Below are 17,524 nucleotides of genomic sequence, written 5' to 3' on the forward strand. Positions count from 1 at the left end.
GGTTTACACCAATGCTGAAACTCTCCTGATGTGAAACCATTACATTCATCATGGACTTTGTTTTCATAACCTCTTTTTAGACCCATTCTTCCCCTTCCTGTTCATGCCGGAATCCTGTGCGTGCAGCAGAGCTGCACTTGGGGGCAGCTCTCCTGCCCAGCATGGGCAGGCAGAAGGCCTTCTCCACCGGCTCCTCTCCCCTCCCTGGAGCCACTCCTTTCTGCGGCACCCCCACCACTGTCAGTGGGATGCCCAGAACAGCCCTCCTGAGAGAGTTTAACAAAGCCCTGTTTCAACACGCACCTCACCCCTGCTCGATCCTCTCATCTACAGCCTGAGGAGAAGGAAGGGTGGGGGTTGGGAGGAACTGACAGAAACAGCTTAGGAAAGCTGTCGGCTGCAGAGAGATCCCCTTGGAGTCGTGGGCTTGTAGGAAGAAATCACTCTTCTGAAGTGGCCCTGAGGGCCTGGACAAGTTAAGTATTGTGTCCTGGGCACTCCTTGGAAAGTGACGCCTCTGGAAGTTTTCCACAGTGAGAAGACTTTTGGTGTCAGGGAGATGGGGAAGGCTGGCCAGTGTCATTGTGACATCTCTCTCCAACACCTTGGAAAGGCCAGAGCCATCTGAGAGGTTCCTGGGGCCTTGGAAAATGCGGACATGAACCCAGTGTTCCAAAAGGGCAGGAAGGAGGATTGGGACAATGACAGACTGGCCAGCCTCACCAGGGAAGGGGATATGACAAGTCCTCCTGCAGCCATCTGCAGGCGTTTGAAGGACAAGAAAGGGATGGCAGAAGACATGTGGGAGGGAAAAGAAGGGCATGTTGTGTACCCGGACTTTAGCAAGGCCTTTGACATGGTCTTCTGTAGTCTCCGTATAGCCAGGTTGTTGACAGCCGGGCTGAAGAAGTGGACGACATGGTGGGTCGGAAGCTGTCTGAATGATGAGGGAGAGACGTCATCTGTGGCACAAAGTCCTCCTGGCAGCCACTTACTAGTGGCATCCATCAAAGACCAGCCCTTGACAACTACTATGGAACATTATTATCTCTCCGTATGATGGCAGACAATGCACTTTCACCTCCTTTGTAGATGATGCCAAGCTGGGGGAGCCCTTGAGGAATCCCACCCTGTTAGCACTGTTGGTAGCAGGAGAGTTGGGAAGGATGACTGTGGTGGGTTAAACATGGCAGGGCACGGAGGGTCAGAAGGGAGAAGCGCAGAGGGATGGCACCTTTGGGGAGGAGCGCACAGGAGAGGTGACCCAAAGCTGACTAACAGAGTACTCCATCCCACCGGCATCTTGCTCAGTATAAAAGCTGAGGGATCACAGGGCTCAGGCTCTTTTTCCAATGTCAGATGCCAGCTGGAGGAGCGGTGCTAGAGGAGGCTGGGAAGCAAAAGCGTGGTTGTGATGTGACAATTCAGGGCAGCACTTGACCAGGGGCTGGTCCCAGGGAAATGGCGCTGGAGCCCCGGTGGTCTCGCTGTGGCCAGGACAATAATGGCCCCTCCGAGTGGGGTGGGGGCCTGGGCTGGGGCACAACGAGATGCCCTGAGCAGGACAGGGACAAAACTGAATGCCCCAAGTGGGGCAGGAGGCAAACTCCCTGCCCTGAGCTGAGCAAGAGGAACTCACTGCCCCGAGCAAGAGTGGGGAAAACTAGAGGACGCAGGCGGTGCAGGGGCCCAACTGGCGAGCTCAAGGGGGGCAGGAATAGCAACCAGCTGCCTCGTTGGGGCAGAAGCAACACTCACTGCCCTCCAGGCGTGTCGTGGGGTAAAACGAGATGCTAAAAAGCCACCCACAAATGGCTATTGGAGCTGCAGGGTGGGAGAGCAGCTGGGTGGGGGCCTGGCAGCCACCCGAGGTGCACCCAGTGCAGGGGGTTCTTTGGTAGCACTAGTTCAGTCAGCCTGTGGCTGTGTCTTGGGGGGTAAATAAAATTCATTGGAAACGAACTTGTAAGACACCAAGTGCTTTGCTGCAGGAGTCTCACAGACGCAGTCCTGTACCTGGGAAGAGTGGAAAAGAAGCCCTCAGCCCCCCGACTGTGCCAGCCAAAGCTGTGAAGGGGCTCGCTGACAGCCCTGGGCAGGTTTTTATTCCTGGGGCTGGTGCGGCTCCAGGCAGAGGCGGGAGCTCTGTGGGCAGATGAGCAGCCCTTGGCCAGCAGTGCCTGGGGCAGCCCAACAGCTGCCGGCTGGTGGCTGCAGGAGGTGCCTGTGCTGTGGTTGCTGAGGGGCCACAGTGCGTCCCTGTGCATCTGGGGGTGGCCCCTGTCACAAAGGGGCAGTGATGTGACACCTGGCCGCTGCTTGTAAGCTCACCTGGCCAGGGCTTGGCATCCTCAAGAGCGGGCCAGCCAAAGCTCCTTGGGCTGAGCTGGCCCTGGGAACACTCGGCTCCTGCCTTTGCCACTTGCTTGGCTGCTTTTTCCCAACCATTCGTAGTTTACTGCCCACTTCTCCTCAACTTCCATCCTTTTCTAAATGTAACGATGATTTGACCTTCAGGACAGATCATACAGGAGGTAGATATGGGATCAAAGTATCGTCTGGTCTATGCCTTCGGAGCTTTAGGATGAGCTGTTACAGCTTTTTACGCTGGCCAGATACGCACTGTGGGTAGAGTTCCTATTTGCTAATTGTTATTTCTTCAACACATCCCAGGGTGGGTAAGCAGGGGTGGCAGTGTACTCTGAGGCTTTGGGCTCCGTCTGGAATGAGAAGAAGCCCATCCTGACGGATGCGGTAGGAAGAGAGACAGAAAAGGAGCACAGCAAAGGCAGCTGTTAAGGCAGCGGCTGAAAGCCGGTCCCTCCTGTGTCCAAGGGGGCAAAGTGTGGGCTGGAGAACCAGAGGGCTCTGCTGCTAATGGCAGCCAGAGGGAAGCAGCAGGTCCTCTTCAGAGAAGGTGACACCCAGCGCAGTCTTCCCAAAGGGCCTTGGTAACTGCTGTCAGTTGGATTCCTGCGACAGGGACAGCAGGGCCATCAGCTGCAGCTCTGCAGCGCTTGGAACTACCACTGAAACGGTGCTGGTGGCGGATGCTGTTCTCTGGGTTTAGTTTGGGATTTTTTGTAATTTATTTTGTTGAGGTGCAGCTATTTCTTTGCACTCAGGTGTCAGGATTAGCACTGATCTTCTCTTTCTGGAGCATGTCCTGGCATCCTTCGTCATCCAGAGCTTTCCCTGCTGTTCCTGAAGAGGAGCGATGGCCTCAATGGGGCCACCCATCGCTCCTGTGAGTGACGACTTCACCATCAGGCTTGGACTTTGTGAATCCCCAAAGGCAAGGGACGTGGCTGGTGCTCCGTCCCTGAATGTTGATGTACCGGCAATCGAGAGGGAATTCTGGGGTGAGTCAGTCATGACTTCTCATCATGATGAGACATGAGGGATGCCCCCATCCATCCCCCAAGTCCATTCGGCACCCAAGCACATCATCAAGGCCTTTCAGCCTTCAGTTCCCTGAGTGTGTTCTGCACTCCAGTTTGGGAAGAAAAGGCCTATTTTCACCCATGGCACTGAGGAAACTCCCTTTTATTGCAGAGATACCACAAAGGAGGCCAGCATTAGCATGGTTCCATCCCATCTCCTGAGTGTTCCATCCCATCTCCCATGCTCAGTGTAAAAGCTGAGGGATCAAAAGGTCGGCTCTTTTCTTCAATGGCTCTCTTTGTTCAGTGACTGATCCCTGAGGAGGACCCTGTTTGTCTGCCTTTGATCCTGATCTGTGCGTTCCTGAATCTATATCCGATATCCAGTTCCTATCTGCCGCTGAGTCCAGTCCTTGACTTCCCCAGTGCCTGCCATTGACATCTCCCTGGGAGCCTGAAACGGTTTTGTGTGCATTGTATCTATTTCATTATTTCCTTTATATTTAATTATTAATATTTCATTAATATAACTACTTTAATGAACTATTATTTTTATTACAGTAACCATTTTTTTCTAAACACATAAATCTTTTATCTCTTTTCTGTGTCTCCTTGGAATGAGAGGTGGGGGAGAGCATCTGTCATCTCACCATTGGCCAATCTGCCCCAAACCACGACAGCCCTCCTGTCCAGCTGGTTTTTACCCATCTATTTATCCATCCATGCAGACCATAGTGTGCTGACATTGAACATTGTGGGGGATGATGCTGAAAGCCTTGCTGACTTCCAGGTAGAAGACAATCATTGCTCTTCCTTGCCCAGAAATCCTCTCCTTTCTTCAGAAAACGTAAAAAGGATGGCCAGGAAGAAGCTACCTTGGGTAAATCCAGGGTAAATCACCTTCTCTTTCAGACACCCAGAAAGGGGTGTCACAGGGGGGCACAGCCTTCTGTCACCCTGCTCATCCTTTGGGCCTTTTTGCAAGGTGCATGCAATGTTTGGGTTCTTACAGTAATCAGGGAGTTCCCTCAGACTCCGTGACCTTTCAAAGATGATGGAGAAGGGCCTCACAGTGACACCGTCCTGCTCGCTCAGGTCCTTGGGAGCCTGCCCCTCCAGCCCCATAGGCTGGTAAGGACTATGTTTGCTCAAGTGACACCTGAATTGATCCACATTCACTGCTGGTTATTTTCTTCCAGACTCCTGCCTTGAGGAGCAAAGGGCTGAGAGACCTTGCTGGGGAAGACTAAGGCAAGGGGGATACAGTATCTCATATTTCTCTACACCTGTTCTTACTAAATTCTCCAGTGGTCACACATAATCTTTGTTTTTTTTCTTGAATTCTTCTGGAAGTACTAAGAGATCCTCTTGATGTCCTCGAAGCTCTTGCAAGGGTCAACACTAGGGAAGCTTTGGCTCCTCTAAAGCCATCCCTATTTCTAAATTCCTGCTTCAGTCCTTGCATCCACATTCCTTCCTTAGCCAAGCTGCTCTCCTGAAATGTCTGGTTGTTTTCCGGCTTATGATGTCGACAGTTCTTATGCTTGGAAGATGCTTCTCTGAAAGACCAACTGTACTGAGCTCTGCTGCCTTTGAATACTGCTGCCCATGGGCCTACCACTGAAAGTCCCCTGAAGAGGCTAAAATCTTCTCCCGGTATTTCATGGTCCCTACAGCCAAAGCTGATACTGGTTTTTGCATCCCTGATCAGCGCTTCCTCTTTTGCAAGGACTGGATTGGAGTGAGCATCACCTTTGTTGGTCTGCGCCTGTGCAAAGAAGTTGTCCAAAGAGATCCCAACACCAGCTGGACAGTATGCATCCTGCCATGCTCACCTGCCAGTGAGTGTCATTAAAGTCTCCAATAGCACTTGGGGTCATGGATCTGAGGACTTCCATGGCTCGCTTAAGCAAACCTTTCTCCACTTCCTTACCCTGATTGCAGGTGCTTTGTCTCCCACGAGGGTGTCACACTAACAGGCCTCTCCTCTGACCCTCACTCACAAGGGCTCACGCAACCTGCTGCGCATCCCGTAGAGGAGCTCCATACAGGCAACAAGCTCCTGCACATGGAGGGCATCTCCCTCCTCATCTTCCTGGCCCGTCTCTCCTGAAAAGCCCCTATGCACCATGGCAGCACCACTGTGAGCTGTCCCACCACCCCTTGCCACTTATTCCACCAACGTACAAACTCTAGGATGGCACATGGGACTCCAGCTCCTCCGGTCTGTGCCCCAGGCTGAGGGCACTGGTGCACATTTGGTCTGCAGCACCTGAGCTGGAGCACTGGGGCCAAGCTTGGACTTGTCCCAGGCAAACCCAGTACCAAGTGCCCAAGACCCCACACCTGCTAATGCTGTGCTCGAGACCAGAGACATACTGGATGCGACGGCAGGCGGCAATGTGAAGGCACTAAACGAGAAAACGCTGCTCCCTACAACACCAGAAAAGCCAGGCTGGGCTCTGTAGCCCTGGAAGAAGCAGGCTTTTTTGTCTGTAGTGTTGCTGAAGACCTGTGCTGGAGGTGAAGCTGATCTCCAGGATGACAAGGTGCTGCTCAAAATGTCCCTCATCAAGGGCCTCAGGAAAGGATTGTTGAAAGAAGAACTGGGAGAGTTTGGGAGCAGCCAAATCATTTGAGACCCCAGTGTGATAGGCTTCCTGTTCATGACCTTCTCTGCATCAGCTGAATGGAGATGGGTGAGACCGTGCCTCACTGCAGTGGTGGGTTTCAGTCGCTGATCCACGGAAACTGAACGTGCCTGAGATGCCACATAGGCTTGCACAAAGGAACCAAATCGGCCTGCAGTGCCCTCTGAGGTGTCCCTCACGCATCTGCTCTGAACACCAATGGCTTTCCCATAGGTCCTGTGCGGTCCCTGCCAGCCTGTGCTGGAGAGCGCTGGCATCTCACTTAGCACCACAGGCCTGTGTTTGGCCATTGAGAAGCGTCCTGAATTGGGTTAAGCCATGTAGGGATGTCCCTGAAACAACTGCCATTACAGTCAGTGGAGAGCTAGGAACTACAGCTGATGGAGAAGAGAAAGAGAGGGACTTAGGTCCATTTGCTCAGCTGATGACCTCTGTAGGCTGCTGTAGATATAAGGAAAAGGAAAGGTTTTAGTTGTCTTAAATGTAAACACCTGCTGTCATTTCCATCTGCCAAAGGAATTCCTCACAAGGCTCCAGGATGGTGCCCCCTGGTGCTGCTTTGTCTCTCAGCATTGCTGCATTAGAGCTTGCAGTCACCTGCAAATGTCTTGGACAAGCTCTGGTGTCACCTCCAATGTCACCAGGTGTTTCCACCTGAACAACACCCTCAATCTCCATGAAGTAGCCTGAGAGCTGAGACAAGGAGCTCCCACACAGCTGCCTGTATTTGTGCACACCTGAACTGAGGCAAGAAGAATCCCACCTCCTGTGGGTTTGTGGAAGGAACAAGAGGGAGTCCTCCTCTAGCCCAGGACTTCAAACCCAGGATGAGATGCCTCAAATGATTCAGCTGCATCACTGCACCCGCCAGGGGTAAAGAGCTGTCTGGGTGTCCTGTCTAATGGTGAGACAAGGAAAGGCTATTCTCATGCCTAACTCTGTCTCTGGTAATAGAAACGACACAGCTGGAAAGAAGTGTCTCTGCCCAGCTGAGGGAGGGAACCTCAGTGCTGACTTCAGCCTGTTTCCCAGCAGGTTCTCCCGAAGCCCCAGGGACACCTGAAGGGAGGGCAAAGTGGGCAGAGAAAGGGCTGCCTTGGGCTGCTCCTCTGCTGCTGAGCTGGGCTGGGCTCCTGGGACAGAGGGAGCTCATGGCAAGCGGGCAGCACTCCTTCCACAGCACTGCAGAGAGACAGCTCTGCCCAAAGCGCAGCAGGGCTGAGGGCACTGCCTGCAGGTGCCAAGGGGAGAGGAGCAAGGCAGAGGTGTTAAAGGCACTCTAGGAGCGGGGGGATAGCTGAGCTCTCACTGCGGGAGGAATCTTCACAGCCCTCTATATGGTAAGTCTCTGGCTGCAGGGTACTGAGTTTGGTGTTCTTTGGAGGACATCCTAGACCTGGTTCATCCCGCAGCCTGCAGGACCTGGCAGGAGGATTCTCACAGATTCCCAAGCAGAGGAGGAGGAGGACGAGGACGTGCTCTGGAGCAGGGCTTCCCTGCTGCACTTCAGCAGGTCGGGGCACGGTGGTTTCCTTGTCTTTGGGATGACTGCAGGGGTACCAACCTGGGTGTGCAGCCAGAGGAGCCCAGGGCTGTCCTTCCGCAGACGGTCCCTGCACCCCGGGGGATCACTGCCAGGGCATTTCCAAGGAAACTTTTCAAGAGGCTGGTCAAAGTGGGGATTACCTGAAAGGGAAGGAGTCTGTGCTTTGAGATGAGTCACCTTGTTTGGCTGGGTGGACAGTGGGAGATGGGACTTTATTTTCCCACTCTTGCGAAGGCACGGGGTCGCCCACTCCCTTTGAGTTCTCTGAGCGGCTCCTTTGCCCCTCTGCAGGCAGAGATGCCCTGGAGCAGTTCCCTGCTGCCAGGAGGTGTTTGCAGGGCAGAGCTGAGCACATCGCAGGTGGGATGGAGTTCTCTTTCTGTGAGCACTGCAAAGGAGGAGACCTGGGCACAGAGAAATGGTTCCCAGCAGAGACAGCTCCAGGCAGCAGAACCCTTGTCAGAGAGGGAGAGGGAGGAGATCCCAGAAACGTGAGGGGAGGGGGGATTCGGGCACCCCCCTGCCATCCGCTGCAGTGCAAGCACCTTTCCTGCAGCAGCTCCCAGGTCTCCTCTCCCACACAGTGCAGCCCCCCACTCTCAGCGTCACAAACACTCGGCCATCACTTTCCTTCCCAACAGCTCAACCAACACAGAGGGAGATGGGGATTCAGCTTCAGCTGAGACACAAGCACTTGGGTCCTGCCATGCAGATGTTTCCATGGAGGAAAAGCAGCCAAATGCCCTCGTGGACTTTGGAGCCAGGCACCAGAGTGTGCCTGACTGGAAAAGACCTTTTAGGACACCCCATCTTAAAGACATTGGGCTCTTTCCCTGAGGGGGCCCTGCTGAGCTGCAGGCTGCCCTCCAGAAGGTCACAACTCTCCCATGGCATCTCTGTGTTTTCTAAGTACCCGACAGAGAAGACACCACAGCGCTAAGGCCAAGGAGATGCCACGGGACGGCTGTAGGTCGGCAGCTGCAATGAGGCCTCTGTGTCCCTGGCTGGGAGGGGAGAGATGAGATTCCTCTGCTCTCAGCAGTGTCCTGGTCTTTTGGGGGGAACACCTGGGTGTTACTGTCCTCCAGCTCAAAAAGGTGCCTGCCCAGGGCAGCTGGGAGCAGGGCTGAGGGACAGGTCAGCTCTCCACACTCTTCACTGAGGGACAGTCCCTTTGCCTGCCAGCACCCACAGGATTTCACTTGGAGTGCAGCAGGAATGCTCCAAAACTCCTCAGCTCTTGTGTGACAACTGGAACAAAGTCCACAAAGCAAATTCCCCTCAACTTTGCTCTGCCGTCGGGTGAATTAGGAGTGCCAATGCTGGAAAGCTCTTTGATATCAAAAGTGGATATAGGCTAAGATCACCCCGTCTTCCTATCGACCAATTGCTGTAGGCAGGACTGAATCCTGCAGAGCCCCCTGCTCCCAGCGGCACCCTCAGCCAGCACCAACCACAGCTCATGAAAGGGACCTGCCAAAGGTCTGCTTGAAAGGGGAGAGGAACTTTCAGAAGTTTTTCTGAGAAACTGAATAGACTTTGGTCTCCTCCTTGAACAGGTCCCCATGTCCAGAGGCAGCAAATGTCCAACAGCAGCTCCATCACCCAGTTCCTCCTCCTGGCGTTCGCAGACACACGGGAGCTGCAGCTCTTGCACTTCGGGCTCTTCCTGGGCATCTACCTGGCTGCCCTCCTGGCCAATGGCCTCATCATCACCACCATCGCCTGTGACCACCGCCTCCACACCCCCATGTACTTTTTCCTCCTCAACCTCTCCCTCCTCGACCTGGGCTCCATCTCCACTACTGTCCCAAAATCTATGGCCAATTCCCTGTGGGACACCAGGGACATCTCCTATGCAGGATGTGTTGCCCAGGTCTTTCTGTTTGTCTTTTTCATGTCAGCAGAGTTTTATCTTCTCACTGTCATGTCCTATGACCGCTACGTTGCCATCTGCAAACCCCTGCACTACGGGACCCTCCTGGGCAGCAGAGCTTGTGTCCACATGGCAGCAGCTGCCTGGGGCAGTGGGTTTCTCAATGCTCTCCTGCACACGGCCAATACATTTTCCCTACCCCTCTGCCAGGGCAATGCCCTGGACCAGTTCTTCTGTGAAATCCCCCGGATCCTCAAGCTCTCCTGCACAGACTACTACTTCAGGAAAGCTGGGCTTCTTGTGGTTAGTGTCTGTTTAGGCTTTGGTTGTTTTGTGTTCATCGTGCTGTCCTATGTGCAGATCTTCAGGGCTGTGCTGAGGATCCCCTCTGAGCAGGGACAGCACAAAGCCTTTTCCACGTGCCTCCCTCACCTGGCTGTAGTCTCCCTGTTTCTCAGCACTGCCGTGTTTGCCTACCTCAAGCCCCCCTCCATCTCCTCCCCAGCTCTAGACCTGGTGGTGGCAGTCCTGTACTCATTGGTGCCTCCAGCAGTGAACCCCCTCATCTACAGCATGAGGAACCAGGAGCTCAAGGATGCCCTATGGAAACTGGCTCAATGGACGTTGTTTCACCATTAATAAATTGTCTCCCCTTCTCCGCATGTTTTCTAGACTTTCTCTTAGGCAATAAGCCTGCTTTTTTCTCTTGCAGTCATCCTGCTTCTGTATAATTTTCTGGGTTTGTACTACTTGTCTTGAGGTTTGATCCAGTTGTGTCTGACCCTTGCACAACACTGTGTCAAAGGTGACCTGCCTAATAGCAGCTCTTCAAGAAAAAGGCATCTCCCAGGTGCAGTGCCTGGATGCTAGGTGCTTCCTCCAAAGGTGCTGCCAATAAAATGTCCAACGAACTGGTCTTTCAAAGAGTCTGTTCTCCCTGTGTTCTCCCTGTGTTTGGGGTTAAGCTCACTGTACTATTGGGTTCCGTGGACCAAATGTTCTGCTTTGAAAGGCTCTCTTCTTGTCTCCAGTGGTAGTGGAGATGGTGCATGAGCTCCCGATTACCTCCTCAGGCTGCTTCACATGTGTCAGGACTTATGGCATACAGCAGACTCTTTGGAAATGAATCGGGACGTGTGAGGAGAGGATGGGGACTCACCACGTGCCCTGAGCTGGGAGTGAATGAAGACACAGGAGATGAAACATCCACAGAGGTGAAGTCCCCCACAAGCAAAACACTAAACTGAGGTATGCACAAACAAGGACTCTGCAATGCCCAGAAAGTCAGTGTGGATCCGGTAGGCGTGGGAGAGGGAGGCTGGAGAGGTGTGGGAGCTGCCGGAGGACCCTCAGGGCCAAGGAATGTCGTGCTGTCCTGGGGAGCGGGGCTGATGTGAGCAGAGGAGGGGGCAAATTCAGTCAGGGTTGGGGGTCACCTCAAAAGGCTATCAGGAGAGGCAGAGAGTGACTAGCCTGTTTTCCTCATTGCCTTGAGGCCAGCACTAGCCTGGGGCTGATGGGGAGGCTGAGCTCCTTGTCTGCCCCCCAGGGGCTGTGTGCCCTTCAGAGGAGCTGGGGCTGTGGAGTGAGTGCCGAGAGCTCTGCAGCGACTGTGGTGGGCACTGCTGTGGGACCAGCCCAGACTGGGCAGCTGTGCTTGGCTGGGCAGAGGAGAGGGCAAGGGCTCTGGAGAGAGATGAGGAACAGCTGGGATGGGCTGGTAAAAGCCTGGGAGAGGAAAATGTCAGTGTAGAGCTAAGTTGTGTGAGTGTGCAGGGTGTGGGCACTCCAGGTGTGGCCTCACCAGTGCCAAGGAGAGGGGAAGGTCACCTCCCTCCATCTGCCAGCAATGCTTTTCCTGCTGCAGCCCAGGAGGCTGTTGGTCTTTGTCATGGTGGTGCATTGCTGGCTCATGCTCAGCTGTTTGTCCTCCAGGACCCCAAGGTCCTTCTCTGCAGAGCCACTATCTAGCCAGTCAGCCCCCAGCATGATGCCCACAGCGTGGCTAGATCACAAGCTGTCCTCCCCCAGGGACTTTCTCAGCAGCTTGTCCTTCTTGCAGATCAGCTCCACCGCTGCCATAGGTCCCACAGTGCTTCAGAGTAACCTGGGACAGCAAACCCCTCTCCTGCCAGGGCTGCGCAGCCAAGGCCTGTTTCTCTCTGGCCCTGGGGACTGCAGCTTTTACTCTCGTTGTGGGAATCTCATCCATCGTTTTGTGTCCACCTGCCATCCACTCCAGCATGCCTCTGCAGGGTTTCTGGCAGGAAGTGTGGCCTGTGGGGGACCCACACCGGAGCAGGCTGCGAGTGCACATTGCTGGCTCATGTTGAGCTTCTCATCCACCAGCACACCCAAGTCCCTCTCCTCAGGGCTGCTCTCAAGCCATTCTCCACCCAGCCTGTATTTGTGCCTGGGATTGCCCCGACCCACGTGCAGGACCTTGCACCTGCCCTGGTTGAACTTCATGAGGTCCACACAGGCCCATCTCTCAAGCCTGTCCAGGTCCTTCTGGATCGCATCCCATCCCTCCAGCTTGTCAACTGCTTCACACAGCTTGGTGTTGAAACAAAGAACTCTGCACAACAGCACTTGGATACCGTGAAGTCCGTGTTCTTTATTCAGCTTTCTTGTTGCCCTTGATGCCTCTGGCCAGATTTGACTCTCTCTGGGCTTTAGCTCTCCTGACATGATCCATGGCTGCTTGGACAATTTCTCTGTATTCCTCCCAGGCTACCTGTCCTTGCTTCCACCTTCTGTAGGCTTCCTTTTTCTTTGATTTACCCATGGTAAGTCCATGCTGATGGTTCTTAGCACAGCTGCCAAATGGGCCACACTGATGCACAAGTGGAGCTGGTACTGCCAAGAGGCAGAGCTGGTCAGAGATGTGAAGACCAGTCTCAGCCTTGGCTGTAGTGACCATCAAATGGTGGTCTCCCAGATCTCCAGGGGAACAGGGAAGGAGAGGAGCAGAGCATAAACCCTGGACAGTAGGGAAGGAGGCCTACTGAGGGCACTGGCAGGTGGGCTCCCATGGAAAGCATGTCAGGGCCCTGAAAACATCCACAGGCCTTCATGGCCCTGAGCAGCTTCACCTGGGGCCTCCTCCCACCCCTCTGTCCATCAGCTCAGGATCCCCTTTAAGCCCAGGCCTGAGGTTCAGCCCCAGCTTGATCTATGCTGTAGGTGTAAAGGTTCTCCAGACACAGCCTTGCCTGTCCATGGACCTTGTTGGTTTGCTCTTGCAGGCTGACTTCCCAGCTTGATTCTTTATCGGGTGGACCACGAAAGAACTGCCATTCACTGAGCGGCCCTCCAAGTGCCAGACCCCAGCTGATTCACAGGGGCCTAGGGCCTTTCTGCGTTCTTTCTTCATGTCACTTGGTCAGGTTTGGGGAGGAGAGGAAGAAAAGCATGTGAGGTTTCTGGGTGCCAATGACTGAAAGTGGGAAGCAGAAGCATCCCATGTGAAGTGATGTAAAGGCTAGGCTAGTTCAACACTCTTATTTTCAACTCCTTTCTTGGAGGCCTTCAAACTTCCACAGGAATCTGGAAGCTCTGAGATCCCTCCATCTCACTCTCTTCTAGCAATTAAGTTGATAGTAACCAAGCCAGAGGCTTTGTTTCCATTCTCTTTACAGCCTAAATCACCACTTGGTCTGGAGATGTGGAGAAGTTTGTAGAAGAACAAGAAAGACAAGAAAGTGGCTGCTCCCAGGAATCTCAGGAGGCATGGCATACTGATAGCTTTGTTCAGGAAGCTGGTCAAATGCCTCAAGGCATGACCAATGCTGGTCAAATGTTGCTCAAGGCTTTATCCCGTAGGAGATGGAAAACATCCAAGGACAGAGATGGCACAATGTCACTGGGAAACCTCCTGCAATGCTTGGATGCCCTCACAGAGAAAAAGATTTTCATTTTCTTTGTCCTGAACCTTCCTTATTTCAACATCTGACCATTGTCTATTAACCTCCTGCCAAGCACCACTGTCACAAGCCTGGCTCCATGGCCCTGAAAATGTCCCCATAGGGACACACAGGCTGCTATGAGCTTCCCAAGACCTTCCCTTCTCCAGGCTAAAGAAGGCCCTTCCCCTTCAGCCCCTAAGCATCTTGGTGGCCAACCGCTGAACTCGCTCCCAGCTATCACAATATTCCTGGCTGCGATGTGTTGACCATGGCCAATGGCCAATAGCCCAGCAGCCACACAGTCGCTCACACTTTCTTCCCCATTCACAAGGGGGACAAGGAAGAAATAAAGTGTGAAAAGTTTTGGGTCAACATAACAATTTAACTGGTGAAGAGAAGAGATTAAAAAAAACCTCAAGAAGTGAAACGGAGACCATCACTCAACACCTCCCACAAGCAGACTAATGCCCAGCCAGTCTCCAAGCAGCAGACTCCTTAAACAATAAAAAACCCCACCATCTTCCTCCTGTGCCTCAAACTTTTATTCCTGAGCATGAGGTCATATGGTATGGAATATGCCTCTGGTCAGTTTGGATCAGCGGTCCTGGCTGGGTCCCCTCTCAACTTCTTTCTCACCTCCCACCTACTCACTGGAGGGAGCAGAACGAAGAAACAGAGAAGGCCTTGACACCATGCAAACTCTGTTCAGCAATACCCAAAACACTGGAGTCTTCTGAGTTTTCTCAAGTCCCACGGGCATAGGAAACAACCATCCTCCGGGACTTCTTGTGGTCTGGTCCAGAAGAGAAGCCGTGCGGGGCTGGCCTTTTTCCTTTAGGAGCGTTAGACCAGCAGCCCATGGAGGACCCCGGTGGAGCAGGCTCCTGGCAGGACCTGCTGCCCAAGGAGAGGAGCCCATGCTGGAGCAGGTTTTGCAGCAGGACCTGTGGCCTGTGGGGGACCCACACTGCAGCAGTCCACGCCTGAAGGACTGTACCCTGTGGAAAGGATCCACGCTGGAGCAGTTTGTGGAGAACTGCAGTCAGTGGGAAGGACCCACATTTGGGCAAGGTCAGAAACGAAGTGTTATGAACTGACGGCAACTCCCATTCCACAACCCCCCTGTGCCACTCGGGGCAAAGGTAGAAGAGTTAGGAATGAAGTTGAGCCTGGGAAGAAGGGAGGGAGGGAGCGGGGAAGGTGTTTTGAATTGTGTTTTCTTTCTCACTGTCCTATTCTGTTACAATCAATTGGAAATACATTTAATGAATTTTCCCAAGTTGGGTCTGTTTTGCCCATGGCAGTAATTGGTCAATTAATTGGTAAACAAATGATCCTCCGAGTTTATTGCTATTGACAAACGTGGCGAGAGTTGCCCTCATGCACAAATGCAGTTACTACATCATGAAGGCAGTCAGGTTGGCGAGGCATGATTGACCCTTGGTAAGTCCATGCTGATGGGTTTTGGACACGTTCTGCTGTTGGTGCCCACAAATGTCACCCAAGAGGACTCCAACTGATGGCCTGCTCCTCACCGACATGAGCTTCTGCAGCCTCTGGTTCCCTGGGGTGCACTGTTGGATTCTTCCAAAGACAGGTGCACCACTTGCTTGTCCTCTCTCACAAGAGACCTCTGCCAATCCCATGATCTCTCAGAAAGGATATTCCAAAGAAATATTGATCTTCCCTGTGACGCCATTACAACTATTCTCCCTGTTACACAGTGCAGTTAGTTTCTCTAATTTTTTGTCTACTTGTCCTGATACAGTGACCATTTCTAAAGTCACCTTTTCAGATCCAGACTGTCTAGGCAAAGGCCCTTTCCGTAATTCTTCAGTTTTCTTCTCCATTTACTCTTTGTTCATCCAGGTACCTCTCGCCCACGCTGCTGCTTTCACCTTCAGGGACTGAACAGCCTGACTGTCTCTCAACAGTCTAATTGCCTCCTTAGCCAGCTCTTTAATTATGTTTATATCTATTGTTTTTTATCTAACTACCTAAGTTTATCCCTTGTAGAAATCAACTTCATTAGTGGTAGCTTGTACTTAGCATATGATTACAGAATACCATTTATTGTTTATGAAAACTGATTGTGCTTTACTTTTCTTTTCTGAAGAATGGGGAAAATTCTCCTGTGCCTGGGTGCAGCCAGGTCTCTAAGGGGCTCAGGTGGGAGATGGTGCAATGGAGCTGTAACCTGCAGCTGCAGAGACCAGTGGAGAAGTCTGATGCAAGGAGCAGTGATGCAAGTCCCAGGTGGGCAATGTCAGAAATGGTGAGGTTGGGGAGGTGAGGAGCAAGGCTGTCCATCCAGCAATGGACATCAAGGGACTGCTTTCCCTAGGTGTCCAGACTTCCTGAGGAAACACTCTGCACCAATATCAATCAGAGGATGCTTCTATCACCTCTTCTGTAAAGTGAAAAGTAATAAAATATATCCTTTAACAGAAAAGATCATTTTTCTCAGATGCATTTTGAAATCTTCCTACTTCATTACACTATGAAACCTCTCCAATTAGCTGTACAAGTCTTGAAGAAAATTACAAAAAGAGAAGCTTGTTAAGGCTTTCTGTCTTTTAATGAGCCCCATGGGGTATTTGCTGCTGAGTCCACAGACCTCAGATACTGAGAGAAGGTTGAACAGAGTGCTCAAGAAATCAGAAGTCAAACTCCAAGTACCTGGAAGCATTAATGAGCCCCACTGAGGGCCATTCCTGACAAAGCCTCCCCAGGGACTCGTTAGAGCAGATAATTGCAGGCTGTGGTTGCAGGTGGGCAAAGGCAGAGTGCAGGTGGCTGTAATGCTGAAGAAACCCTTGCTTTGTTTGATGCAGCAGAAAGGCCAAGCCCTCAGCCCCAGGCCCTGGCAAGGCAGATCCTGTCCCTCGCTTGTGGCCCAGGGCTCTTCCTGGGGCAGAGGGATGTGAGGGGGAGCAATGCCAAGTGTAGGAAAATTCTGGGACACCTCCTGGCCTCCCAGAGAAGGGGCGAGGAGGAAACAGAGTCCTGAGGCTCAAAACAATCACAGACTCATGGAATCATCTATGTTGGAAAGGATCTTTAACATCATTGTGTCCAACTGTAAACCCAGCCCTGCCAGGTCCACCACTAAACCACATCCCTGTGTGCTGCATCTTGTGGCGCTGCGCTCTCCCGCTTCTGCCCCTCCCCAGCCCCTGCTCAAGCCATAACCATCAGTGGGAGGTGTGATGAGTGTCACCTGGACTTTGGGGGATGGCTGGCAACACAGCCAACACACTGTCTGGAGTGGGGGCCTAGATATTTTGTTCCCATGCGAATATGACTGTAGGTCAATTCTCTTACTCTATAAATAGTGGACAGCCCAAGAGTGCTTGGAGCTCTCCTGCACGGCGGTGGGCTGCACGCCAGGATCTCCCCTTGAGCAGGGATGCTCGCTTAAGGTTCTACTCCTACACGTCGAGAGATTCCTTGCCACAACAGGTTCTCGGTAGGTGATTAATAGAACGTTAAACTGTGAAATCTTAGCTAAGTGATAGAAAGGATTGATTGCAAATATATAATCCTTTAGACATAAACCGTTAACCAAGGCTGGGACTAGCATTGGATCCAGCCACAGGCAGACTCCTCTCCGAGGAGGAGTTTAGAAAGCAAGTTGAGCCTCATGACTCAACGGGAGGGTCTCCCTGACAGCTTGTCCGACCCTGTCCTCTATGCAATAAAGAATCAAGTGTACCTTCTCATCACACCCCATAAAACACTGTCGCGTTCACTACTAATTTTGTTAAATCACTGTTTGTATATTAATAAATATTTCACTCTTCATGCCCAGGCATCTTAGCTTTGTTGGACGCCCTACCAGTGAGCCCAGAAGCCTCAACCCATGGAAGAGAAATCCCAAGACATTTCACTGCTCAGAAAGTAAAAGCTGGGGGGGAGAAGCCTTGGGACCATTAGTGTGGATGTCCCACCACCTATGTTAGAGTCCAGAAAGTTTCCAAGATGAAGAGACCACACAGGCTCCAAACACAGCCACAAGCCTCATTTTGGCCTACAAAGGTATTCAGAAGGAAATGACTTCACAAACACAGACCCCAGTCATGAGCCTGCTGCTGGACAATCATGTGCCCAAGCAGCAGTGATCCCACAAGCGACCTCTAGCCGCTGGTGTGTTCCATACG

The 17,524-nt window shown here is 52.5% G+C and overlaps 1 protein-coding gene across 1 annotated transcript; it reads left to right on the forward strand.

Annotated features, from left to right (window-relative positions):
• The first annotated feature begins 9,330 nt into the window (after positions 1 to 9,330).
• On the forward strand, positions 9,331 to 10,095 carry LOC141737333 (olfactory receptor 14C36-like). Its single transcript, XM_074572016.1, has one exon. It carries the CDS (start codon positions 9,331 to 9,333, stop codon positions 10,093 to 10,095), a length of 765 nt encoding a protein of 254 aa, XP_074428117.1.
• The last annotated feature ends 7,429 nt before the right edge of the window (positions 10,096 to 17,524 follow it).

The sequence above is a fragment of the Larus michahellis genome, unplaced genomic scaffold (assembly GCF_964199755.1).
Source record: "Larus michahellis unplaced genomic scaffold, bLarMic1.1 SCAFFOLD_34, whole genome shotgun sequence".
Taxonomy (NCBI): domain Eukaryota; kingdom Metazoa; phylum Chordata; class Aves; order Charadriiformes; family Laridae; genus Larus; species Larus michahellis.

What these genes read in the sequence shown, in the direction of transcription:
- LOC141737333 (XM_074572016.1), top strand. Translation starts at nt 9,331, where the DNA reads ATGTACTTTTTCCTCCTCAACCTCTCCCTCCTCGACCTGGGCTCCATC.